The sequence below is a fragment of the Festucalex cinctus genome, chromosome 7, assembly GCF_051991245.1.
Source record: "Festucalex cinctus isolate MCC-2025b chromosome 7, RoL_Fcin_1.0, whole genome shotgun sequence".
Classification (NCBI taxonomy): Eukaryota; Metazoa; Chordata; class Actinopteri; order Syngnathiformes; family Syngnathidae; genus Festucalex; species Festucalex cinctus.
In genome coordinates, this window is record NC_135417.1 from 7,711,453 (window position 1) to 7,738,194 (window position 26,742).

Here is a 26,742-nt window from a genome sequence, read left to right on the forward strand (position 1 = left end):
CGAAAGCTGCACGGCGTCATGACGTTTTAAGTATCCAACAAACAGCAAACACACGCACACAAAAGTGCAACTAAAATCACCAGGTGGAAAGTTTACAAGCCGTGTTGTATCATTTTACTCGTATAAGCAATTATTTTTATTTTTTTATTTTTTTATTTTTTTAGCATTTTAAGTGGCAAAGTGGGTTGTATTAACAGAGGGTGTACGCGGCTATAAAAATGTCATGTGCCAATGCGAGCCAAGCTTCTGAAAAGGTTTGACCTGTTTGTCCACATTGGTAAGCCACACCTGCTCCAGCTCTGTATTTTTAACACTAGTTTGATCATTTTCTTTTTTAAACAACACCCAGGTTAGGGCGACATACCTTGTATGCCGACACAAACAATTGTCGATTTAGATTGAACGCAATGGATTTGCTGTCTGTGCTTTTTTTCCTCGGAATGACTTTCCATGTTGATGGTAAATATTGTTTTGCTCTATGACGCCTCTAGTAATTCTTCTATTTTATTTGTTGTTGTTGTTGAACAAGTAAAAAGAACTTAAAGTATAAAAGTATGTTATGACTACATGCAATATATATATATATATATATATATATATATATATATATATATATTTATATATATATATATATATATATTTATATATATATATATATATATATATATATATATATATATATATATATTTATATATTTATATATATTTATATATATTTATATATATTTATATATATTTATATTTATATATATTTATATTTATATATTTATATATATATATATATATTTATATATTTATATATATATATATATATATATATATATATATATATATATATATATATATATTTATATTTATATATATTTATATATATTTATATATTTATATATATATTTATATATATTTATATATATATATATATATATTTATATATTTTTATATATTTATATATATATATATATATATATATATATATATATATATATATATATATATATATTTTTTTTTTTTTTTTTTTTTTCTTTAGTTATCTAGTTATTTGCAGGTGCAAGAGTTTTAAATCTATCATTTTGTTCAAGTGGAAGAACCTGTTTTATACCGGATTTTTAAAATTGCTCCAGGAAGTGAACAGTTTGTGGGGGGAATTTCATCATGGTTTCGTTTTTTGTTTGTGTGCAGGTTCCTTGCTCATTCGAGGTCCGAGTGAGGTTGTCATGGAAGGTGACAGCGTGACACTGGAGTGCCTCTTTTCTGATAACGAATCCAACATCAGCCACGTTCGTTTCGAAACTTTTTCCCAGGTGAGCTGGTTCAAGTGCAAAGCGAAGGTCCTGCCTCGCAGATACGAGCCGGATTCGGATCCGTGACCACACTCGAATCGCAAATCATGCCATTGATCTCTTCCTGCCACTGTCCCCCCAAAAAACAATATGTGTGCGTTTTAATATGGAAATATAGCACCATAAAATATTAAAACATTAATTGAAAACATAGCTGAATCTGTTTTTGTTCTGGTGTGCCACCTTTGGCCACCAGGAGGCAGTACTTCATATTATAGTCATGCAGACGCAAACAAAGAAAGAAGAATGTAGACTTCTTTTTCTTCTATTTCTACCGTACTGCTGCTCAGTAAGGTGTTGTAATATTAGTCATTTTACGTCGAGGGTTAATAAAATGCGCCGGTAAGTATTATATTATCTGTCTACATGCGTTTTGTGTTAAAATATTAGTTGCTTAAAGGGTAGTAAATCGCGACAATTGATGCTAACATTAGCATGACAATGGCATTTTCCATTCGTGCTAGCATCGAGCTAGCAGTTCTTTCTTTAAACAGCGTAGTTTGCTTTTTTAAATAACACACAGTTTAATTCTTACAGGACATTATACATTATATTGGTAATATGCAGGATGAAACTTATTTTTTTGATGAAAAGTTCACTATTTGCTAAACTTCTGCTTTCTGTAATTGTAATGTGAGTTGAATTCAGTTTTCCTCTACCATACTGTTTTTAATGTCTCAAGTCCGCTCAAAAGTCAGAACAACAACAACAACAAAAAAGACATCTCGTATCTTGAATAATTCGCTTAACAGGTCAGTCGTCTCTCAAGGCTCCACTGTCGCCAATTAGAAACCGTTTGGACGTCTATTACTCGTGGATTTTTAACCATTTTCTGTACAGCTACGCCCTGCAAGATAACACTGTATTTAATAGCTTTCAATTAATCAATTTTATTACCTATGATATTGTTCTTTTTTTTTTTTTTTTTTCCCCTGCACAGGTCCTGCAAATGTGGCACAGAGTGTGGCCGGGATCTTGGTGCTTGTACGACCTGAATGTGGAGCAGGTGGACGACAAGTTGGTGATGCACGTTCCCCACGTCGTGCTGTTTTCCGACGGGCTCTTCCGTTGTGTGTCGGACGACCGCACGTTGAGCGCGCCGAACGGCGTTTCCGAGACGCTGTCCATCAAAGTGCACTGTGAGTGCTTATGCTCAAATAAAAAAATGTTTTATTTGCTTGTATCCAAATGTTTGGGTCTCGGAACTCGAAATCTCTGGAAAGCAGAGATCGTGTTTCATTCACGCTGTACTTGCGGTGGCCCCAGCAGACATTCAAACAGGAGTCAGCAACCTTTTCTGCCATTTTAGGCCAAATCAATAACCAAAAATGTGCCTGGAGCCACAAAACATTTGAAGATTGTGATGATTATGGACATATTACAGTAATTTATTGCCCCTCTTCTTCCTTTTGTTGGACATTTCAAGGATATATTGTTTTGCTGCCTTAATGCCAGCAAATTTATTACATTTTTTGCAATTTTGTGGACATTTTATGCTAGTTTTCAGGATTTCTTCTTTTGTTTTTGAACATTTTATACTTTTTGAATTTTTTTTATGCTTTTTGTTTTTAAAACATTTTCTGACTTTTTTTTTTGGCATTTTCAAAAATATTTTAATGATAATTTTCTGCCTTTCTTTTGTTTTTGAACATTTTATAGTTACTTTAAAAAAAAAAATCCCTGCCTTTTATTTGTTTTTGTTTTTAATACATTTGCTGTCTTTTTTGTTTTATTTTTAATACATTTTCTGACTAAGATTTTTTTTTTCTAAGATTTTTTTTTAATTAATCTTTTTCACTCAACTTAAAAATTTGGACTGTGACCTTTTTAAAAAAAATATATATTTAATTATTCATTTTTTCAAATCAAAATCATTAATTCATTTGAAAAATATTTTCTGTCCCATAAACGTGTAAACACATATTTTAATACTTTGTCGTTCACTCCCAAAAGCGTATGTGTACGTTTTTTTGTTGTTTTTTTTTTTAAATGCAACAGCATACCGAAGGCTTTGATGCAGCTTCTGACATGAAGAGGTGGCTTAAAGCAATGGTAGATATTACAAAACACGGCCAACAGGTGGCAGCAGAGTATAAGCGATCAGGCAGTGTTTTCACCAGGAATGTGGATATTGATTAACCTTAGCTATATTCTAATGCTAATTGCTGCAAAACTGAAACAGATACAAATATACTTTTTTAATGTTGAAAGAAGAGACTTTAATCTTTCTTTTGGCGGTTCTATGTTTTTATAGCAATTGAACACAGTATTCTGTGGGCCTTGCAAAATCCAGTGAAACAGCGAAGAGGGTTGCTTCACTAAAAATGGCTGGGAGTGAATGAGTTAATAGTTAATAACCGAAGAAATATCCACGCGTGGCGCTGATAGAAAGCTTTTTCGCATATTCAAACCCTTTCCCTCCTCAGCAGGAGATCCAATTTATCAGCGCGCGTTTGCGTTCCACAGCATCCGTGGCACGGCCGCTCGGATTATCGGCGTCCTCGATCTTCTCCGTGGCCGTCCAATCGACCGGCGGGCGGCACTGCGCGATAGCCTCCCCCGGCCGGCCTCACGCGGGAGGATCAATACGAAGAAGAAGATTAGAGAGCGGCGAGGACGACGAAGGGCTTCTATTGAGATGGAAGAGAAAAAAGAAGCCATTATTCACAACACTCCTTCTCAATAAGTCCATTACTGTACGATCATTATTGATGACTCCGCATTGTGAGTCGCCATGAGGGCTTTCTTACTGGAGTTTATCATTCTGCAAATTAGGCGTGGACAAAAAAATATTTCGCTCTAGGGATCGGCCTGTAGTGGTGAAGTGCAACCTTTAAAACATAAAACAAAGTTACACAGTGTGAATTTAAAACAACTGGAGCTTCGCCTTTCAGTCTGCTAGCTTAATGCTAACACTAATTACCATCTATTATGTAAGTGCTCGTATTTTTTTTTCCTGATGCAAATATGTTTGCTTATAGATCTTGGAGATGTGCATCTTTCCCGGGAGGGCTTCAGCAGCTTCCTGGGTCTGCCGCAGGAGCTTCGCGTACGGCAAGGGGACGACGTGGCGCTCAAGTGTTCGGCCAGCTCCTCGGAAGAGCCCAACTACTGCTGGTACAAGGAGGTGAGCCTTGAATCGTCTTTTGTTTTTTCCATCTGCTTTTTCATTTTGCACCGGTTCAGCACGTGCATAAACATTCTGCATACAGGTAAAATAATTTCTTGATATAATTGAGAGCTTGGTAACTTGTGTAATTGTCTCAATAAACACAATCAGCACAGGCAATAAAAAAAAAAAACTGTAAACAAGAGGTCAGCGGAAGCTACAATGCATATGAAAAGTCTACACACCCCTGTTCAAATGGCAGCTGTTTGTGACGTACAAAAAGGAGACTCAGATAAATCATATACAGTAGAGATAGACCGCAGATACCGATACCGATTATTAGTCGTCAAGGACACCGATAACCGATATTTGGAGCAGATATTCATTTTCACTAAAAGGGAAAATATTGGCATCAAAATCTGAAAAAATACAAACTCCAGCTAATAAATTGTTTATTTTTTTTAAGCATATGTTTATTAAACGACTTTTAGGGTTCATAAAATATTGTAGTCTGAAAAAAAAAAAATCATAGCCAATAGACATCTTTGGTTTAAAAAATATAACTAAAAGTTCAGGGATCTCCCAGGAGCAGTCACATGTCGTCAAAATTTAAATAGAAATGTAAAAATAGTTCCCTATTGTTGTTGTTTTACAGCAAATATTTTTTTAAGTATTAAAATTTTATTTACACATCAAACAAAAATAGAAGGTGCAAATACTTCCCAGGCGCAGCAGCATCTCTGGAAATTTTAATCATTAGTTCCTTGAAGTTAACACTTTTTGAAATGGATCTATTCGATCCGCGTCACGATTCGATTTGATACCGATTAATTAATCCCGATACGAATCTGCAAGTCAGTTATTGCGATTTTTTTATTTTTTTATTTATTTTTTACTCAGATTTAGAAAATACTAATCAGTAAACTTGTACATGTACACTGTAAGATTTGCATGATAACTGAAATGTTAACACTGTACTTAACAGGTTGCAATCTGTTTCATGTTTGAACAGCATTCAAATTAAATTAACGTTTAATGTTCCATTAATATAACATTCTTCCATTCTTAAAGTGTGAACCCTAAGTAAGACTTTTTGTTGAATATTTCCATCAAAAATTGATTTGGCCGCATATTAAATCGATACAAGAATTGCGCGCTGTAATATTGCAATATATTGCCGAATCGATTTTTTCTTAACACCCCTAATATATATTATAAATATAAACGAGCGGAATTAAGACGGCAATTTATTAAAAAACAAATGTCGATGAATCAAGAACCTTTTGTGTTAGTCTTGATGGCTCTGCCCCACTGTCGTGTGGTGTTCCACAGGGATCAATTTTGGGGCCCCTGCTGTTTTCATTGTATTTACTGCCCCTTAAAAAAATATGGTATTAATTTTCACCGGATGACGTCCAAATATACGGTGTTTGGTCCCAGTGACCCATTTGTTCATCTCTGGGCCGCGTCCGCTTCCTCTCTGTCCGTTTTTAAAACGGCTCTTAAAACACATTTTTATTGTTTGGCTTTTGACTCAGCATGAGACTCGGCATTGTAGTTTTATATGGTGTTTACTGTTTTAGTGTTTTGTTTTTCTGTTTTTGCATGTCTGATTTTACACCATGTACGCCACTTTGTATGCAGCGACAGTTGTTTTTATTAAGTGCTCTATAAATAAAGTTGAGCTGAGAAGAAAAAAAGGACACTTGCTTCGGTCACTGCACAAAAACAGGTGCTTGAGCGCCACCTGGCGGTTTTGTGTGCACGTGTTTTGTTCAAGCCGCGTCACCGTTTTGTTGTGTCCCGTCGTGGTGCCTGTCAAGCTGCTGCTTCTTCGCCTTTTCTCGTCATCACGCTTGGCTGATGTCAAGTCAAGCTCGCCTATTTGAAGACTAACGAGGTCCGGACAAGAGCGAGGCGACCTCAAAGTAATGATGCGCGTAGATTTGTAAATGATTTTTTTTTGTTTTTTTGTTTGGTTGTTAATAACAAAGCATTGAATTATTCAAGCGCTGCGCTGGAGGGAAACGAATGTGACACGTTGTGACAGTTGACTGTGCCAAGCTGGCAAAAGTTGACGAATTGGCAGACGCACGCCAGCTTCAAAGTCAACGTCAGAGGCCAGCCAGACAATACAAAATGTAACAATATAATATAATACAAATCAATAACTGTATTGATTTTGAGCGCCATCGAAGGGGGTCAAAAAGTCGAGGGTGTGTCGACATCGTCATTCAAGTCTTCTTGGAGGCGTGGAAAGGATGCGAATGCCGAGTGAGGGGCACATCCAGCAAAAGTAATTCTCGTTATTAGTTCATTTTTGAATCTGTTTTTTAATGATTTCCTCATGGAAAGTAAATTTTATATTACAATCAATTTCGGTATTTAGAATTAAAAATATTTCAGTAAATTTAATAAAAAGTGAAAAAAACAAAAATATGCTGTTTTTGCAGTTAATTAAATTAATCAAGGTGGCAACTAAAGATTATTTTAATAAAGTAATCTGTTGATTAATTTGTTGATGATTCAATGATTTGGATAAAAACATTTGTTAAAAACAAGACATGTACTTGGAGTAGAGGTGGGAATCTTGGGGCACCTCACGATTCGATTGCGATTACGATTCAGAGGCTACGATTCGATTATAAAACGATTATTGATTTCCCCCCAGGCAGCAGAAAAAAACCAATGTATTTTGGTGCTTTTAATGTTTCGTACATTAGTTACAAAAATAGTACAAAAGTCCTCTCAGGCCTAAATAAACTACTATTTCAGTATCAAGTTAACAGTTCAAAACAGTAAATAAAATACTCAAGTCCTCATTCTGTAACAACAGCTTTTAAGTATATTCAGTCTTCAACAGAATAAAACATAGCATTGAGCAAAAATATATTATTTTTATCCACTCAAAAGTGCACTGAGATATAAATGAAAGACAATGTGAACTACTACTTCAATACAAATGCCAAAAAAAAAAAAAGTGCTTTCCTGCTTTTTAAGTTGTGTAAAGATGAACATGTAAACATTAAAGTTTCTCAGAGGTACAAAAAAAAAAAAAAAAAACTCAAGTGCTTTTCTGCTTTTTAACTTGTGTAAACATGAACGTGTAAACATTAAAGGGATCGTTCGGCTTTTTTAACATGAATCTCAATTTGATCCTCACCTCCCGTGTGTGCGATCAACACTGACTTCTTTCTGACAGCGTTCGGTGACACGCGTTCATGTTCGACGTTGGACGAGAGGAAAATAGTCCAGCAAGCTGGCTGGGGTCTCGGAAATAAAGCGTTTTTCTTCTAAAAAAAAAAACTATTTGTTTTCAAAAGCGTGATACATTTCCACCACAATACTCTTTTCTGAATAAAGTCAGACGCCATTACCGCCAGCCACTACTTTTCTGTTCGTTCGTTCGTATCACTGCGCGGCGCCCTGTCGAACGCTAACCGACGCACTGCAGCCAGCTAGCTGATACTTCCGCCTGAAGTTGTTTGCCTTTTCGGAGCAGGTCTGATCTGACGAAGAGGTGGGTTGGTCAGCTCAGCCATGCTTGTTGTTGTTTTGACTGTCGAGGCGTGAGTTGTGGATGTGTACTCTCGGTCCGTCCCATTAAGCGTCCCGAAGACCGCGCGCGCTACTGCGTTTCAGTTCCGCGTACTTTCCGCTCCGGTCCACTTTTAGTTTTGGTTCCCTTGGCATATTTATATAATCGGAATTTGGACTTTTGTGAATCGTTCTCGATTGTTCCACGGCCGAATCGTGAATAATCTAAGAATCGGAAATTTTGCACACCTCTAACTTGGAGAAATAAAAAGTTTTTTTTTTTTGAGTGGTACTTGGTGTAAACAATTAGAGAACCACTCTTATAAACAATACAAAGCTGTTTTTTGTAAAAAATAAAAAAAATAAATTTAATTAAAATAATTTATAAAAAAAACATTTAATTAAAAAATAGAACGAAATAAAAACCGACAAAAATAAACATTTTACTTTTTTCCGATAAATGTTCTAAAAACAAAATAACACTAATTATGCGAACTATTTTAATAAATCAAATAGTACGACTGGTAATTAACATAACATTATTCCATCTCTTGTTGATGAGGTGAGTCCAAACAAAAAAATAAATCTAATACTAGAACTAGGGATGGGCGAGTACCAATACCAGGTATTGGGTACTCTTGGAGGCTGCCGATACCAGCCACTGATACTTATGGCACCTTGACACAATGGCGACTCATCATCCACGTCAGAAAGTACTCAGTGTGAATAGTTGTACTATTATCAGTCCTAAAAAATGTAGTATTGTACATTGCTAACTAGAACCCCCCCCCCCCAACCCCACAAAAAACAAAAAAAGTCATTAATGTCAGACATGCATTGATGAAAAGCATGCCATGGCATCACGCAAAAATGTTCACTTTTCACAAAGTCAGCCATGTTAGTGAACTTGGTAAGCGTCAAACCTCAAGCCGTCTTTTCTTGTGCTTTCCCCGCTTCCGTCCATGTCGATATTGTGAATGTCGGCGTGTGGCGTTTCCTCGAAGCCATTCAGCACCTGCCGGCGTCCTTGCTTGCCTGTCAGCGTGACTGTCAGTCCCGCGGTCAACCCAGCCATGGGGAGGAGTGCCGGGCCCGTTATCCGCCTGCCGGATTTTTGGCCGTCGGGGTAGCGGCATCCCGGCGTCCCCTTTTTTGACGGACAGCAAAAGCGTGGGTGCCGGTCATGACGGCAATCGGGGGGCCGCTTGCTCTGCCAGCCTGCACATTTGCATACAAAATGCCGCTTTGGCCAAAAAACTGTCCTGTTTATTTTGTTTGTTTCCCGGCTTGGGTGGAATCCTCTTAATTCTCATGCATTCAAATTGAAACGGTCTTTGTTGGCAGGCGTGGCAGCTCCCAGGTGCCAAATCATTTGCATGGTGTAATGTCTTTTTTTTTTTTTTGCGAGGTTGTTGTGTTGCTCCTTAGCGCCACCTCCACGTTTGTTTGTTTGTTTGTTTGTTTGTTTGGAGCGCCGTCTGGCAAATAGCGATGCTATTTGCGTGTCAGGATTCATCCCTTGCTCCCTTGCCATCTCATTACGCGTCGTGTCGCCCGCCTGTGTGTGTGTCTCCTTGTCGCTTGCTGTTGTCGCATCGCTCTGCAGACGGCGGCGTTATCTCGGTTATTGACTGGTGGAAATGCGGGCGCGCTTTCTTTTTTGTTTGTTCGGTTCATATTTCGCAACGTCGCACCCCTGCTAAATTGACTTTTAAGCGGTTGTTTTTAAATGGTAAATGGACTGCTTTAACGACACCATATGGTGCCCAAAGCGCTTTACAACTGTAGCCTCACATTCACCCATTCACCCACACTCATTCACCTTGCCGTCGTGCAAGGCGCTGCCAGGTCCACTGGGAGCAAATCGGGGTTCAGTGTCTTGCTCGTGGACACTGACATAGTCACCAGCGGTGAGGATCGAACCACAACCTAACGGATAGGAGACAACCACTCTACCACTGAGCCATACAAAACTTGTAACTCATTTTCCAGTATTGGATTAGGCATTGTATGTAAAGAATACAAGTGCAAATATATCTGCCATTTTATTCCCTGAATGTTCTTTTAAACTGATTAAAAGTATCAAAATAAGAACATACCGTGGTGAACGCCATTCTCCTGGTCACGCGACCGTGATGACGTATCCCGTGCCTGACGTAATGGGCAAGAAAAAGACCGCCTTCGATCGCAATTGCTGTGCCAATTCTGTTCAGAGTAAAATGCTCAGCATGCCAGGTTTCATGTCATTCAGTGTGGGGGTGTGGCCACTCCTAATGTGGGCTAAAGCGTGCTTAGCGCACGGCATGTAGTTTAGCCTAGCATTGTGAAAGTCACCCAGAAGTCTACCATCCAGGTTAGGAACCGTCCACAATTTATATTTCCAGAGTGAACAATGTGACTTGACTGGTAATTTGAGCCTCGGTAACATGCAACTGCGACTCACTATGAGGCGGGCGGTTGAATGTGTCTCCCTCATTGGCCGGTTTCATCTTCGCTTTTGGCTAGACACAAATGTTTGGCAAGTCAGCCATTTCACAGAAGAGCTGATTAGTTTGTCATAAGTCTTGTATTCCTTTAAGAGGGTTAAAGTGTTATAAAATGTTTTGCTATTTTAATAGGCTTTGTACCCACAGAGCAGCAACGTCTTTTTATTGTATTTTTTTTATTGAAATCATCTGCAAGCATTTTACTTTTAAGCAGGCTTTTACCCAGCGTTTTATTACCTTTCCTAACTTTACTCGGAGAGTTCATCTTGTTTCTTGAACTTCAGGGTGACGACTGGATTCTGCCGCTGCCCGCGATGACGCTGAAGAAAGTGAGCGCCACCGACAGCGGCGTGTACACGTGCACGGCCGAACACCCCAGCACGCTGATCAACAAAACGCACAGCATAAGCCTCGTCGTTCTGCCTGGTAAGGAAAACTCAAGTCGAAGGAGCAAAGGGCAACATCCTCAAAAGTGATCTTGTGTCCTTCAAAAGTCCCAACACATTTCAAGACATTGGAAATAAAATGTGAAAAGCATTTTCAAAAGCGTTTTCAGCATTCACACACAGTTTCTCCAGAAATTGCACGTCAGGTTTGAATGTCAGTTCCGTTCCTGCACCTTTCCTTTACAAGTCAACGATACTCCAGAGGTTATAGCAAATGGCTAGTGCATAGAGACTAAGGTTCGAATCCCAGCTGGAGCAGATTTTAGTCCAACTTCAACTTCGTAATCATCGTCCAATTATTTAACATCCCTTATATTCAATGACATTTGACCTTCTTCTTCTTCTTACTATTATTATTTTATTATTGTTATTATTATTATTAGTAGTAGTAGTAATAGTAGTAGTAGTAGTAGTAGTATTAATAGTATTATTATTAAAATAAAGTATTCCACATAATTTCCACATGCATTCAAATATTAGCATTCAGCATTCCCACGCAATTTCTCTAGAAATTGCACGTCAAATTCAAATTTTTGTTCCTTTCCTTCACCCAGCCTTCAGTTGGTCAATTCGCTTCCCGCTCATTTTCTCCGTCGTCAAGAACAAACAAACTTCCACACTTTCCATCTGTTTTTGTGTTGCAAATGTGGCGGCTGGCGTCAACGGCGCCCGTGACTCCGCAGGGGCGATCAAACGCTTGATGGCCGACGAGCGTAATGAAATGTGAAAGTCGTCCAGGTCACGTCGATTGGAAACGCCCGGCGGTCTTGACGGGCGGCCGTCCCCGCCGGACTGACGCTTCGTCTTTGTCCCAGCAGGCAAACTGTCTTATTTTTCACCGCCGCTAATTTCATTACAACATTCCCGGCTAATCCGATTAGGGCGCCTCATCTGTCTCCATCATCTTTATCGGTGACCTGTGAGAGGACGGCAGCGTTCGCGATGCGCCGGCCTTTTTTTTTTTTTTTTTTTTTTTTTTTAAACGTCGTCCTCTCTCGCTCACTAAAAGTGTCATGAAGCTGCTGTGCGTTATTTATTATGGGCGAGATCGTACGACTGCGGCAATTGACTTGCGGGTCGCCGGCGTGCCAAAGTGTCTCCAATCGCTTCCCCCAGAGCGCGTCTGCTAATTAAACAGGAAATCTCTCTGGGATGCTGATAATGATTTTTCATCCTTGAAGGGCTCTGGAATGTCACATTTTGTTACTTGTGCTGGAAAAGTGCCAGGTAAATTCATTAAAAAAAAAAAAAAAATCAGACCTTGGCGAATATTCTTGCTTCATGCATATTTTCCACATCAATCTATAACATCATTATTTTGTCGTAAAGTTGTCATTGCAATTAATGAATGTCAAAATTCCCAAACAAACCTAAACACAAAGGTTACGTAATCAACTTCAGTTTTTCGCAGGGGAAAAGATTCAGTTAGCCTGCAAATTGTGAAAATCCACGTATAATTGACGACGATTATCAAACGACGGGTGATGACATCTTTTCTGAGTTTGGTCATGTGATGTTCGCAAGCTGAGCCGTGATTGGTCATTATTTTCAGTCAACAGCAAGTGGCGAAAATGGCCGCCACTTGAGATTTGATGAAAGGGTTTTCGCTGACTTGACTGTGATCCACAGAAGACGCCAGTTGGTTTGAGACCCACACGGGCCGTCTGGTGCTGATGACCTCCTTGGTGGCCACCTGCGGCCTCTCCATGCTCGTGGCCGCGTTGAGCGTTTGCATCTACCGCAGGAGGAAGAGAACCAGGACTAAGCCCATGTAAGATACACTCAGTACCAAACAGGATTCTTCTCATGTTACCACCAGTCCACCCAATTAAAGTCAATCGAGTTGGATTTGTTCGATAAAATAAGTCATATTTCACAGAAAAACTCCCTAAAAATTATGACTTTAAATTTGAATACTCGCCGCATTGCACATTTTTTTTCTGGTGAAGATTTCGGCTTTGCTGTTGGAAAATTATGTTATTCGCACATAATTAATTCTTTGATTTCAGAACTTTTTTTTTTTGTTATGACATTGCAAGTTCAGTCTTGGAATGTAACTTCATTCTTGTTTCATTGCATTTTCTCGTAAAATTAGCACTTTATTTTAATGGCATTCCAACTTTTTTTCTCATAAAATTGAGACTTGACGTATTCTTGTAAAATATGACTCAAAAGTACGACAATTCTCATAAAATTCTGACTTTTTTTGTCAAATTTTTACATATTACAGTACAAGTTTGTTTTTGAAAATGTATGATTTTATTCTTTTAACATTACATTTTTTCTCATAAAATTTGGATTTCATTCTCATACAATTACATTTTTTCTCATAAAATTGAGACTTAAATTTAAGACTTTATTGTAAATGAATCAAAACTTTACTTTCATAACATTGCAACTTTTTTCACCACACAATATTACATTAGTATTGTAATATTTTTTTTTAATCCAAATTAGACTATGGTAATAATGGTATTTTTGTCATAAATTAACACTTTTTTTGGGGGGATAAAATTAGGAATTTATTCACATTAAACTGAAACTATTGCTGTAACATTGCAGCTTTTTTTTCTCACAAAATCACATCTTAAAATGTTTTTTTTTTCTTGTAAAATTTTAAAATTGGAAACTTTGTTTCTCGTAACATTATATATTTTGTCCTCATAAAATTTCAATCATAAAATTCTAGCATTGTAGTTTTTTTTTTTTTTTCATAAAATTGAGATTATACTTCTAAACTATTTTTTCTCTTTTTCGTCTTTTTTTCTTATTTGTGTAACATTTCAACAATATTATAAGAGAATATTTCTTTATTCTTTTAAGACTATCATGTAATAATACATTTGTCATAAATTTCCACTTTTTATGGTAAAATTATGACTTTATTCATTTTAAAAATATTATTTAACATTACAATTTCTCTCATGAAATTACAGGTTTCTTCTCATAATATTCTTTTTTTTTTAATTGCAACTTAATTCGTGCGAAGTTACGAATATATTCTATAGCATTATAATTTTTACTTTATTCTGTTGCCATTACAAAAACTTCCCTCTTGAATTTACGACTTCAATCATCTCACAGTTTTTCCCCAGCTTCGTTCTCGTTGATAATTTTAAGACTTTATCCTCAGCTTTATTCTTGCTGTCACAACTTTTTCCAAATATTTCCCTCAGTAGTCGTTTCGTTTCTTCCGCTCTCATCTTGTATGGAAAGTACCTTTTTTGTGCAAGTCGGTGCTTGTTCTCATCAGATCCTGTTTGTACGCTTTTGTTCCATTTTTGGCATCTGTGTGCATTCGGTGCGTGCACGCTTGCCTGAATATATAAAAAATGTATCGCAGCAGGTCCGAACGACCCCCCCGCCCCCGCCGCCGCTGACCCGATTAACAGCAGCTTTAAGTCGTTGGTAATATTTGAAGTGTAAAAAGCACCCCGGCAGCGCAACTTTAATGGAAGTCACGTCAGATTTTGCCCGGTGACGGCATGTTAATTCGCAACCGCGACCCCTGCCGCCGCTTTGCTCATTGACCTCGTCTCCACATGTGCGGAAAATATTTGCATTTTCATCGGAAATTGGCTGATTCGTGCATATTTATGGCGCGGCAAGAAAATGTATCTTTCTTATTGACCCTTTACATTTAAATGAATCCCTGGAAAATTATTTGCATTAACATTTCTTACACTTTAATGCTGTTTTCTAGCTTGGTTGTTTAAAATTCAGCGCAATTACAGTATTTGAATTCAAAATAAGTGCAAATTGGCTGGCGAGCAGTCAAGGGTGGGAAGTCAGCTGACCCGCAACCCTAACGAGGACAAGCACGATAGAAAATGCATGAATGAAGTTTAAAAATAGCATACACTAATTATTTTTATGTTTTATTTTTTTGCTTTCGCACAAAGAGAAATGCAACACCTCACTAAACGACAACTTCTCTCACATCGTAATCGACAACATTTTGACTTTCAAATTAGGAGTTATGTTCTAAAAATGTTTCGCTCTTTACTAATGTAGCTATTTTCACATTTTTTTTCATCATCATAATAGACTTTATTTGCTTAAATCTGTCTTATTAGAGTTTCTCATACTACAGCTTTAGTCTCATAAGAGATTTTTTTTTTTTTTCTAAAAATGTCATTATCATGGCACTTTTCCCGGAAATTGTACACATGTAATATTATTAGTATTTTTTTCATAATACTCTACTATATCTTTTTGCATGACCCTGTTTAAATTGTAATATTGATTTTGTTGCGCTCACAATCGGCCAATGAAAGTCTCATAAAATGTTTTTTGTTTCCTCATAAAATAGTGACTTTTTACCTTACTATCATAACCTTACATTTTTCTCATAATATTAAAATGCCTTCTTGTGAAACATTTTATGTCATGTTTTTTTTTGTGCAAATCAGGACTAGTAATAACACACACACAGACACACAAAAAACAAGTCTCATAAAAATTCTTTTTTATTTTCCTCATTTGAACACAACTTGGTGACCCATAATTGATCGTTACCTGAGCAACTGTGATGTCATTTTCAGTCGACAGCAAGTGGCAAAATGGCCGCCCCCTGAAATGGATAAAGACAGGTGGATTTTGCACAATATTAATCAGAATGGCGTGTTTCGACTAGACTAAGGGCAATTTCTGCAGAAATTGTGTGGGAATGCTGAATGCTAATAGCTGAATGCAAATGAAGGAAATTGTAAGATAAATTATGTGAAAATTACAAAGTAATTAACTATTATTTACTAGTAATAATAATAGTAGTAGTAGTAGTAGTAGTAGTAGCTTTCAGCATTCCCACAATTAGTGTTTTTTCATTGAACATAATGTAAAGAACATTTTTGACTTGACTTCCCTTTTAATAATTAAGTAATATACAATTTCGAGACCCTCAGCCGAGAACATTGACTCGGGTACTTCCAACCTTCTGATGGCACCCACCTGTGTCTTTTTTGGTTTCCATAGCGACGACAGGTCCCAGACCAAGCCCATCTACAAGGACAGCTCGGAAGCTCTGCAATTGAACTACGGAGACAAGCAGCCGCTGGTCGCCGTGTGACGGCGAGCGAGAAATGCGAGGAAGATGGAGTTGCGCGTCCAAGAGAGTGACGGATGGCGTCAGGTGGCTACTTAAAGAGCGACTCGGATGGTTTGAGATGATGAGCGAGCCGTGCAAAAAGGGACGGTAGAAATCGACATAAGACATAAGAGATTGCTTTGCGGGTGCTGGCGGGCGGGCGGAACAAAAGGCGGGCAATTTTCTGCCTATTTATTTGTCGGCGTGGAAGGTGATGAGCTATCCTCTTATTTTTTTTTTAGCTTTCTTAGCATCCAGCGCGTATGCGCTTGAAAATCTATTTTCTCGCTTTCTCGAGTTTGTCGGTTTCTGCGTTGATGTCTTCATCGGGTTCCCATGACATCGTTTAACTCGTTGCAAGCAGCTTTTCCACGACCTTTGCACTTGCCGATTGTTGATTTCATGAAGACCGTTTTACAGACCGCCCACAGCCGCAGCTTACGCATATTAGAGTGCATTATGAATAATAATCACCGTCGTGTGCAATCAGTGGGAGTCCACACTTTGGTGAAGCATTTTTGAATGCGTATAGAGTAAATGTGGAATGGAAGTAGGACTCCGAGTACAGCAAAGTCACGTTTATTTTACCCTCAGTCGGTGAAAATCCGCGATATAAAGAGTCCGTATAAATTTTTTTTAATATATATATATATTTTTTTATAGTCACACCCCTCTGACACCACATTTACATGTATTTTACACTTTTTACACACATTCTAAAGCATTTTATTGCAAGCATAAATGTACTTTTGGTAGTTTCTGTGAACATGTGCCTTTAAGAGGCGGGGGTTGATGGGGTGGTATGTGGTACGCTTCTGTGTTTTGACTGTTTTCCCGGGGTTCAACAAACAGCTTGCCTTGGAGCACATTTGTTAGCATTAGCATTATTTTATTGAATTTAGGTATCTAAACCGTGTTAAATAATCAAGTGTAAAAAAAGACATAAATCATTCTAACAAAAAGTGATGAAGCAGGAGCATGTGACTTGTTACTTTTTATAACTTAATACATTCCAAAGGTGAATACACAAAAACAAAAAGCCAAATAAAACAGAACAATAAATATGCTTGAAATTTCATATATAGTTATATAGCATAGTTGCATGCTAGCCAGGGATTTGCAAATACGGGATATGCTGTGAAGCATGATTTACTAACCTTTTGGATGTGTGATTTTTTTTTTTTCCTACTTGTTCAATAAAATTCTTTTGGTCAGCAGAGACTCGTGATGTTGAACATGTGACGCACAAGCTGCACTTGATGGGCAGCGGCGGCCATGATATTGCGTCAGTGCACACACAGCAAGCTTTTTTTTTTCCCACAGCAGCGCCATCTTCTGGATATGGTGAATCACTGTCTTGCTTGCCCCAAGTGTCAATGTAATGGTGAAAACGAAAAATGAATTCTTTGTTCTGAATCAAAATCAATAAGCTAAATAAGGAAATGGCTTAAAAGAGTTGAATAAATTGAATCAGTCTAGGTCAATGAAATATGCCACTACCTCCTCAAACTTTTGTCAAAATCGACTTTTGCCTACAATCTTACTAACTAACTAACTAACTATTGCTATTGGCGAGGTGCCACTTTTCTGTTTGTCCATCCATTAGTTAACTTCCTGGTTCTAGCTGCTAGTTAACTAACTAGTTTGTTATCAGGCTACTTCCTTGTCAACTTAGCTGATGAACCAACTGTTGTGCTATCCACAGAGCACCATGTTTATGTCTCCAGCTGTTAGTTACTCTCACTAATCAGTTAGCAGGTAACTTCCTGGTTCTAGCACGCTATCCACCTAACTAGTGGTTGTGCTATTTGCAGAGAACCACTATTTATAATGCAGGTCCAGCCATTAGCAGGTTACTTCCTGGATCTAGCTGATCAACTAACTAGTTAGTTAGTTGGCTCGTTACTTTCTGGTTATAACTTACAGACTTGACTGATGAACCAGTTGTGTTATTTACAGAAAACCACTTTTACTTTTTATTTTATTTTTTTGTCCATCTGTCCATCACTTGCTACTTAAAGCAGGCTACTTCCTTGTTATAGCAAGTTACAAGCTAGCTAGCTAATTAATGGTTGTACTATTTGTAAAACACCACTGCATTTTGTTAGTATGTTCAGCCATTAGTTAGCATGTTACTTACTAGTTTAACTAACTAACGAACTAACGAACTAACCAACCAACCAACTGTTGTGCAGGCTAATTCCTTGTTCTAGCTACTGACTAGTTTTAACTAACTGTTGTTTTTCGCAGTTCGTTTGTCACATCCACTAGTTAGCTGGCTAATTTTGGATTCTAACTAACTAACTAACTAACTAACTGTTGTGCAGGCTAATTCCTTGTTCTAGCTACAAGGTAGCTAGCTAACAGTTGTGCTATATTCAGAACACCACTACATTTTGTTTATGTTCAGCCATTTGTTAGCATGTTACTGACTAGTTTTAACTAACTGTTTTTCGCAGTTCGTCACATCCACTAGTTAGCTGGCTAATGTTGGATCCTAACTAACTAACTAACTAACTAACTAACTAACTAACTAACTAACATGTTTTTCACAGTTTGCTTGTGCCATCCACTAGTTAGCAGGCTACTTCTAGATTCTAACTGACTAACTGATTGACCGCACGGCCGGCTAACTAGTGCTGAACCACAGTCCAAAGTAACGAATAGCTCTCAAAGTGAGCATTATTATTTTGGTGCAGGCAGCATCGTTCCTCAGTCTCACGTCGTGGATGTTATTAGATGTGTGCGCAAGTGTAGCTAATGGAAAGTCACACATAAATACTCTCGCTGCAAATAAGACTTTGTCGAAAAGTCAGGTACCCTTGAAAATACGCCCATTTATTAGAAGTGCAGGCAGCTAAACTAAATGAGCTTTGTTCCAATTCTCCCCTCCTCCCCCCTAAAATACCCGTCACGGACCACAAGTTCATCTTTTTTTTTTTTCTTTCGTTTTGGTCGTGGTGTCGGTGGTGGCTTATTAACATGAGCGTGCCACGCCGGCAGTGCGGATGGTTTCATCATACTTGTTCGGCTGAAGTTATGCCGGCTTTTATTATCAGCGCGTGGCTGGACCGTAGGCCGCCGTTAATAAAACGGGGCCGAAGTGGCAGTTTAACGGTGACACTTCATTAACGGCCCGCGTGTCCGCGCACTTGCCGGGGATAATGTTATTAAACTGATTATTCAAGCGCCCGCCGTGCAACGGCCGAATGTTTTACACGCTGTATATACTGTACGTTTCCCCCGTCTCAAACTATACATACTTATTGTAGCTTAACGCCTCAGGAGTGCTTCAAGAAGTTCTCCGTCTTTAGCGACCCGTGGAAGTCAGCTATACGGTCCAAAAGGCTCTGACTCTGGACCGGCAGGAAAAAAAAATAAAAAATTCGGAGGGATTTCATGCGGCTACAATGCTGTGCTTATGCAGCGTGTTGCATGGTGACCTTTCACCTCCGCGCTGCCCTGTGAATGAACCTGTGGAAAAGAGCTTCAGGATAGAATACATTTATGTATAGGATGGATTTAAAAATAACATGTTTTGTTGTTATTTTTTACTGAATAAGATTCATAACCCATATTGAAATATTCTTATATTAAAGTAAAAATAAAATACAAACATTGGATTTACCAATTTTATCTATGTGTATTTCTCTTGTTGAATTGAAGCTTTATTCACAATATGATGGTGTGATTTTTTTTGGCAGGACAATATTGTCGACTTTCTTTTAATTTTTATTATGCATTTTTTATTTTTTATTTATTATGCACTCTTATTATATAAATTTTCAAAAAAATAAAAATGTATTTCAATAGTCACACTTGAAAAATGATGATGAACCCATTAGGGAAAAAAAAAAAAAAAAAAAAGACCGTATCTTGATGTTGTTTACTTGACACCCCAGCAGGGTTATTATAGTTTTGGAATTTTTCATTTTAGCTAGTTTTGATTTATTGAGTTTTGTTTTTTAAATTTAGTTAGTTTTAATTAGTTTTCAGGGTGGTTCTGTTAAGTTATAGTTATTTAATACTTAGTTTGAGTTAGTTTCAGTATTAGTTTTAGTTGTTTTTTTGTGTGTATTACTTGTCTGCAATATGTAAAAAAAACATGGGAGCGACATCATCTGAAGGTGCTTTTCTATTGACTGTTGCTAGATGACGTCACTTCTGTGTCACACACTTTCAAATGTCCTTATTCCGGTTAATGTCAAAATTAATCTATTTAAAATCATCCCCAAAGGCTCATGCGTTCAATTAATGACCAAAGACTAAAACAAAGGACATTTTTGCTATCATTATAGTTAATTTTGTAAGCATAAAATGTATTTTCAGTTAGTTTTCGTTTTTAAAAAAAAAAAAAGCTTTCCGAGGCCCACTTTTCCTTTCCGAGCCTCGGTTCCGACCAGAGGCCCATCAGGAGACTCGGGGTTCGCGTTAACGGCGCCGCCGTCGCTTGCCAAAGCTGCCGGCGTCACGCTCACTTTGTATTGTGTGCGCACGCCGCATATGCTGTGGCACGCGGCTGGGGATGAAGGAGAGGGAGTTGAGCGCGCCCGAGCAGGTGTTTGCCACTCATTACTCTCTGACAATGACCCATCTGCTTTTTTTGGGGGGGACGACTCCCTGCCAAAAAAGGAACAAATACTCACAAGAGGGGATGACGAGGAGGAAAGGAATGAGGGATGATGTGGCGACAATAAAAAGATTCCGCACGGTGGTCTCTTGTGGGTTCCACTTACAGACCTCAAGGATCAATAGGGAACGACAAGTGAGGGTCGCTAGAACCAAGCGGGGCACGCGAGAACATCACGGGAGAGCTCATTTGCCCCTTTGTGTTCAATATGATTCACTTGAATGCAAAATCTCCACTTTACAGCCAAGTGGTTTGAGCAGGCACGTTACAGCTAGCTGCATGCACAGGGTTTTTCCTGGCTCAAATTGAGGCAGAGGTGGTATCACCCTATGATAGGTGACTACTGATACCATTTTTTTTTTTTTTTTTTTATCATGCCAATACCAATCTTATTTTAAGGTATCGGTACTCGCAGCCATTTTACGATCGGGGACTAGAAATTTGAAATGATTTAAATAAAAGGTTTCCAATAATTTTTGACATTTTTTTTTTTGTAACTACAATCATTATAAATCCATCCACTAGTACATACTAAATTGTCAATATAGTTCAGCATTGTTGTAAAACATTATTTGATATTAGGGGTGTAACGATATCCAAATGTCACGATACGATATCACGATATGAAGCTCACGATACGGTAATTATGGCGATATTGTGGGGAGGTTGGTGATATTTAAAAAAGGCCAAAATATTGTAAAAAAAAAAAAAAAAAAAGCTCATACTAAAAAAAACCCAAAACAAAACATGTTATTATTATTATTATGTTTTATTATTATGTTATGTTGTTTATGCACGCACACATTGAGTTCCTCCGCATATTGACTCGGTTCACACGCATATTACGTTCCCCTTCATCTGACATTTAGTTTGGATTCTAAACATAGAAGGGCCAAAACATCCCTAATGAAAATTAAATTGCACTAAAAAAAAAAAAACGAGCCACCAGAGGGTGCTATAACTGCACAAATGGAAATCAAACTGACTTTTTTTTTTTTTAACTGATTTGTTGCATTTAAATATCGTGAACATGACGACGACGATATTGTGGCAGTTTTAATATCACAATATCGAGGTTATCGTTACATCCCTATTGTATATACATTGAGTCCTTGAATTAAGGCACACTTGACCTAAGGCGTTACTTTACAACGGTTACGCCCGGTCCGCCATTTTGGCTCCTCTGTTATCCTGTCAAGGAAGTGTCAGATGCTCAGCACATTGTGAACAGTCACGATTTGTCCTCATCTCTTCATCGCGCGCTGAACATTAAAAAAAAAAAATGTCGCAAGATGTTTTTATGTCAAAAGGTAAAAAAATAAATACAAAAAATCTTGACTGATGTTTTTTGGACGTTTTGAATGTTTAGTTTTGTTTCATGTTTTCACTTGTGTCCTTGTCGATCCTGTTCAGTGCATGTGTATCAATTTGCTGCCTCCAGCCAGTCGTGCCTGTGCCTCGTTGTCTTGTTAATTTGTTTCAATTTATTTACTTTCTTTCAAGCCTTGTTGGGTCATTTCGATGGTGAAGCACGTTTCTGTTTTTGTCTTTTTTTTACCCTCTTGCCAGTGTTTTTTTTTTTTACATTTCTTTGCTACTTTGAATAATTAATGACATTTATTTCAATGACAAAACCAGATTTGATACACTTTGAGTACACAGAATTACATAAATTGTTACTCTGGTTTCATCTATTTCATATTTACGTCCCTACAAGTGCGTCTTAGGTCGCAAACCGCGTCGTAAATCGAGGATCCCTGAACTGGATAGGACAGGGCGAGCTGACGCTATTCACGGTGCGGCCTGTGGAGGGCGCCAAAGATACAGCTTTGAAAAACGCTGCGTTTATAACTTGGTAAAAAAATAAAAACAAACAGAAGACAAAAAAAATAAAATCAAATCATAAAACTGTTTTTATTACAGACCACCACTTTGGGCTGAAGCTCTTAATTGGCTGACCGCCTATGGGTCGGAAACATGACGTCACCGTTGACTTCTATGCACTTTTAATGCACCTTTGCAAAAGCACACCAAGAAAAATTAACCTCTAGCACCTGCTTATTTTGCATTGTCAACATTAACACAGGCCGATCAATCATCAATCCACCTCATCGATTCCAATTATTCCCCCTTCCGGGCTCGCGCGAGGTTCGTTATTAAAAGTCAGCACCAGGAAAAACCGGCCCGAGCCGTCACCGGGTTGACGGAGAGAAAGTGGGCGTGGGCGTGGGCGCGCGCTCAACCACAAGAGTCGACGCACACGGACGCGCGCACGCACACACCTCGACCGCGAGTGCGCGCCAGCCCAGCCGGAGCGAGCGCGTGTTCCCGGTGCGAGCGAGCGACTGACTGTCAACTGACTCTTCTTCCAACGTCCTGCAAAAACAGCCAAGAGGAATTACGCGGACCCGCCGCCGGGAGGAAGAAAAAAAAGAGGAAGAAGACGAGAGGAATACTCGACCATGGCGCCGGCGTCCGTGTGGAAGTACCGCGTCCCCCTCGTCGCCATCGCCGTGATTTGCTTGGCGCACACCGGTAAGACGCTTGCTCGTTTATTTGCTCGCTTGTTTGCTTTTTGTTTTTCTTTTTCTGCTCCGCGTGCAACTTTACGTTTTGAGGAGCAGAACCTGGCGCGAGCTGTCAACTGCACTTGACTCGTGTGTCGCGACTTGCACTCCTTGAACGCACGGGAAAAAAAAAAAAAGAAAAAAAAAAAAGTGAAAGGTGGAGATTTCATTCCGATGCACACCGAGGACGGGTTGTGCACCTTTTCGATGAGCTCCAATCGTTCGGCTTCAGTTGTACATGCGCGCACGTAAGCAGGAAGGCGACAACAGCAGTGTTGTTGTCGGCGTGCGACATTTTGGTGATTGGCGTCAAGAATTCAGTCAATTAGGCACGATTGGTTACAGCCGGTGTTGCATTTCTGGTGGTGGCGATTATAGCACGTCAGTTGAGAGGTGTCATGTTGGAATATTCTGCCTTTTGTGTTGGAGTTTGCAAGTTGCAAACACATTTTGGAGGGAAAAAAAAGGAGTCGTGATATTATGAGAAAAATATGTTTCAAAAAACCAAAGTGTGCACATTGAATCGGCTTCCTTGTGTGTGCGTATAGAAGCCAACAAGGAGGGCATTACTCGGCTTACGACGACCCCGACATGCGACATACGGGTGTCATAAGTATATGTTGTACTTAGTTTTTCCATTTTGTTTGATGGTTTTGTGTTTATGGAATTAACAAATCAAAACTGCAACAAAACAAAAAAAAGTATTTCTAGGCAAAGTAATCCGAAAGATTGGGGAGTACATGTTATGTATTTAGGATTTTTAAAAAAGTAACTATCGTATTATTTTTACATAAAAAATGCCATCAGATTACAGGTCCATTTAGTACAAAAAATATATTGTTTATTTTGTCTTTATCAGCAATATTTGATATAGGGGTGTGCTCAAAAAATCGATACGGCAATATATCGTTGCGGGCCTCATCACAACACACGTATCGATACGCAGTCGTCAGAATCGATATTGCTCGTTAACTTTAAATCGACAGTTCACGTTTGCCTTTGCGGCTTGCATTGTACCTAAAAAATAAAAACCAGCAGCGTCTTTGAAGTTAATTGCCTTCAATTAATGCAAAAATAGCTCACCGGTGATTGGACACTGTGTCTTGCTAAGAAAAATGAAAGAAGAGGAAGAATGTCAACGTTTATTTATTGATAAACTTAACATGGCACGTGTCTGTGTACCAATTTTCCTATATTTTGTTTAAAAAAAAAAAAGTGTCTTATTTCGGATACATATGTATCGCGATACGTATCGTATCGTGGGCCCTGTGTCGTGATATGTATCGCGATACGTATCGTATCGTGGAGCCCTGTATCGTGATACGTATCGTATCGCGAGGTTGGCGGCAATACCCAGCCCTAATTTGATATTTGACTAAACCAAAAGTAATCGAAATATATCAGTTTAGTTACTATTCAAATTACATACCATTGTACATGCAACAGACTACTTAAAAAAAAATAAAAAATAAAAATAACAAAGTACAAGTAACTCTCCCAAAGCTGTGAATGGGCTCCTCAGGTGAGGTTGGCGTAAGAATATGTTGTTGCGTTTTCCACACTCGTTGCTTGTGTCGGTTTTGTGCCTGGAAAATGGAAGGAAGGATGGACTCTTTGGTCGCTTTCACAGCTTGCTTCAAGTTATTGTCCATCTGCACTGTGAAGCACTCTCCGGTGAGTTCGGAAGCAGTTGACGATGAGCAGATAACACCTTGGAAGGGAAGCGGTGTGATGTCCCAATAATTTTGGGAATAAATGTTCAAAAACAAGCATGGATGGATGGAGGAATGATGTGCTGCTGTTTTGGTTGATTTCAAACAGGCTTAGCAGTTAATGCTTTGATGTCTGCAAGTAATGGATATGTCGATGAGATCATTTTTTTCAACCCGATTCGTAAAAGAAGGCATTTAAAGGAGGCGTTTATTTATTTTTTATTATAATTGAATGACATTCATGAGCAACTTTGTCAGGTGTGGGTGAAACAGAGCTGCTATGAATGGAGAGAATGACAAGTTTGACCGTTTTACATTTGTGATAGGATAAAAGGTTGCATTTATATGAGGGAGGCGTTTATTTTTCATCATTGAATGATGCTTGTGGCTATTTTGTTTGAACAACATTGTCAGTGTGTGGAAAAAGAGCTGCTATGAATGGAGGGAATTTATTTTCTGATAGGGAAAAGAAGGCATTTATTTAAGGGAGGCGTCTATTTTTTTTTTAATCGTTGAATGACATTCATGACCACTATTTGAGCAACATTGTCAACGGGGGTTAAAAATAACTGCTATGAATGGAGAGAATCACAAATTTAACATTTTTTTTTTTTTTTTTTCTGATGGGGAAAAGAGGGCATTTATTTGAAGGAGGTGCGTACTTTTTGTAACTGAAAGAAATACATGGCCACTGTTTGAACAACATTGTCAATGGGTGAAAAAGAGCTGCCATGAATGGAGAGAATGACAAGTTTGACCGTTTTTCGTTTGTGATTTTATAACAAGGGGGCATTTATTTGAGGGAGGCGTTTATTTTTCGGAATTGAATGATACACGTGGCTATTGTTTGAACAACTTTGTCAGTGGGTGAAAAAGAGCTGCTATGAATGGAGAGATTAACAAATTTAACAAATTTTCTTTTATGATAGGGAAAAGAGGACATTTTTTTGAGGGAGGCATTTATTCTTTGTAACTGAACCACACGCGTGGCGACTGTTTGAACAGCATTTGTCAGTGTGTGTGAAAATGAGCTGCTACGAATGGAGTGAATGACAAGTTTGACTGTTTTCCATTTCTGATGTTATAACAAGGGGGCATTTATTTGAGCGAGGCGTTTATTTTTCGTAATTGAATGATGCACGTGGCTAATGTTTGATCAACATTGTAGCAGTTTACCAAAAGCTGAATCAGTCGTCCCAATTGATTCACCTAAAAAACTGTTCCACGTACTTCGGTGGGTGCTGCTGTTTTGGTTAGCAACAGAGCTTTTAATGCCCAAGAGCTGCTACAAATGGACATACTGACCACTTTGTCCATTTTTCATCTCTGATGGGATAAAAGGGGGGCATTTATAGGAGGGATGGATGTGTTTATTTTTCGGAAGTGGCCGACACGCGACAAGCGGTCGCTATTTGAGGAAATGTGCTGCGGCGGAAATACCCCTGATGCTTGTTTTCCCCTGCCGGGCTGGTTCAAAGTGCGAGGCTGCTTATTGTCACGCCGCTGCTGTTGTGCAGGTGGGAGACCCGACATGGGCTGCTCTGATGCCAAGCGAGCCCCGATTATAGCTTGCGTATTGATTGATCCCCTCCCGTGCGTGCGTGTGAGCCCCCAGGAGTGATGCAGTGAGGATTTATATGCATGAGCGTGCAGGCGTTTATGTCTCATGTAAAATATGTGTGTGCACATCTGTCTGAAATTGGCCGTGTTTTTTTTTTTTTTTCCCTGCTGGGGGGGGAGGTTTGTGAATCATATGCATTTATATCATGCGGGAAAGGAGGAAATTATTACAAGCAATCTTGAGTTTTTTTTTTTTTTTTTTTTTTTTT

General features: G+C 38.5%; 2 protein-coding genes across 4 annotated transcripts in view; both read left to right on the top strand.

The window, feature by feature from the left end:
• Positions 1-304: 304 nt before the first annotated feature.
• LOC144022638 (advanced glycosylation end product-specific receptor) lies at positions 305-17,221 on the top strand. Of its 3 annotated transcripts, none has more exons than XM_077527606.1 (7): positions 305-459; positions 1,180-1,301; positions 2,281-2,479; positions 4,322-4,467; positions 10,757-10,898; positions 12,548-12,689; positions 15,893-17,221. In XM_077527606.1, the coding sequence occupies exons 1-7, from the start codon at positions 408-410 to the stop codon at positions 15,984-15,986; spliced, it is 897 nt and encodes a 298-aa protein (XP_077383732.1). In that variant the 5' UTR covers positions 305-407; the 3' UTR covers positions 15,987-17,221. The 3 variants fall into 3 exon arrangements, with proteins under 3 accessions (XP_077383732.1, XP_077383733.1, XP_077383734.1); XM_077527607.1 differs by having other exon boundaries at positions 12,551-12,689; XM_077527608.1 differs by lacking the exons at positions 305-459; positions 1,180-1,301 and adding an exon at positions 1,346-1,682.
• A 5,736-nt stretch (positions 17,222-22,957) lies between these two features.
• cadm4 (cell adhesion molecule 4) overlaps positions 22,958-26,742 on the top strand; it is a 236,442-nt gene continuing 232,657 nt past the window's right edge. The window contains exon 1 of the mRNA XM_077527563.1: positions 22,958-23,169. Coding sequence (XP_077383689.1) covers positions 23,097-23,169 — 73 coding nt within the window. The 5' untranslated portion in view covers positions 22,958-23,096. The remainder of the gene's footprint in view (positions 23,170-26,742) is intronic.

What these genes read in the sequence shown, in the direction of transcription:
- LOC144022638 (XM_077527606.1), top strand. Translation starts at nt 408, where the DNA reads ATGGATTTGCTGTCTGTGCTTTTTTTCCTCGGAATGACTTTCCATGTT. An exon ending in GTTTCGAAACTTTTTCCCAG is followed by an intron (nt 1,302 to 2,280) that starts GTGAGCTGGTTC and finishes TCCCCTGCACAG; the next exon opens with GTCCTGCAAATGTGGCACAG. An exon ending in GCTGTCCATCAAAGTGCACT is followed by an intron (nt 2,480 to 4,321) that starts GTGAGTGCTTAT and finishes GTTTGCTTATAG; the next exon opens with ATCTTGGAGATGTGCATCTT.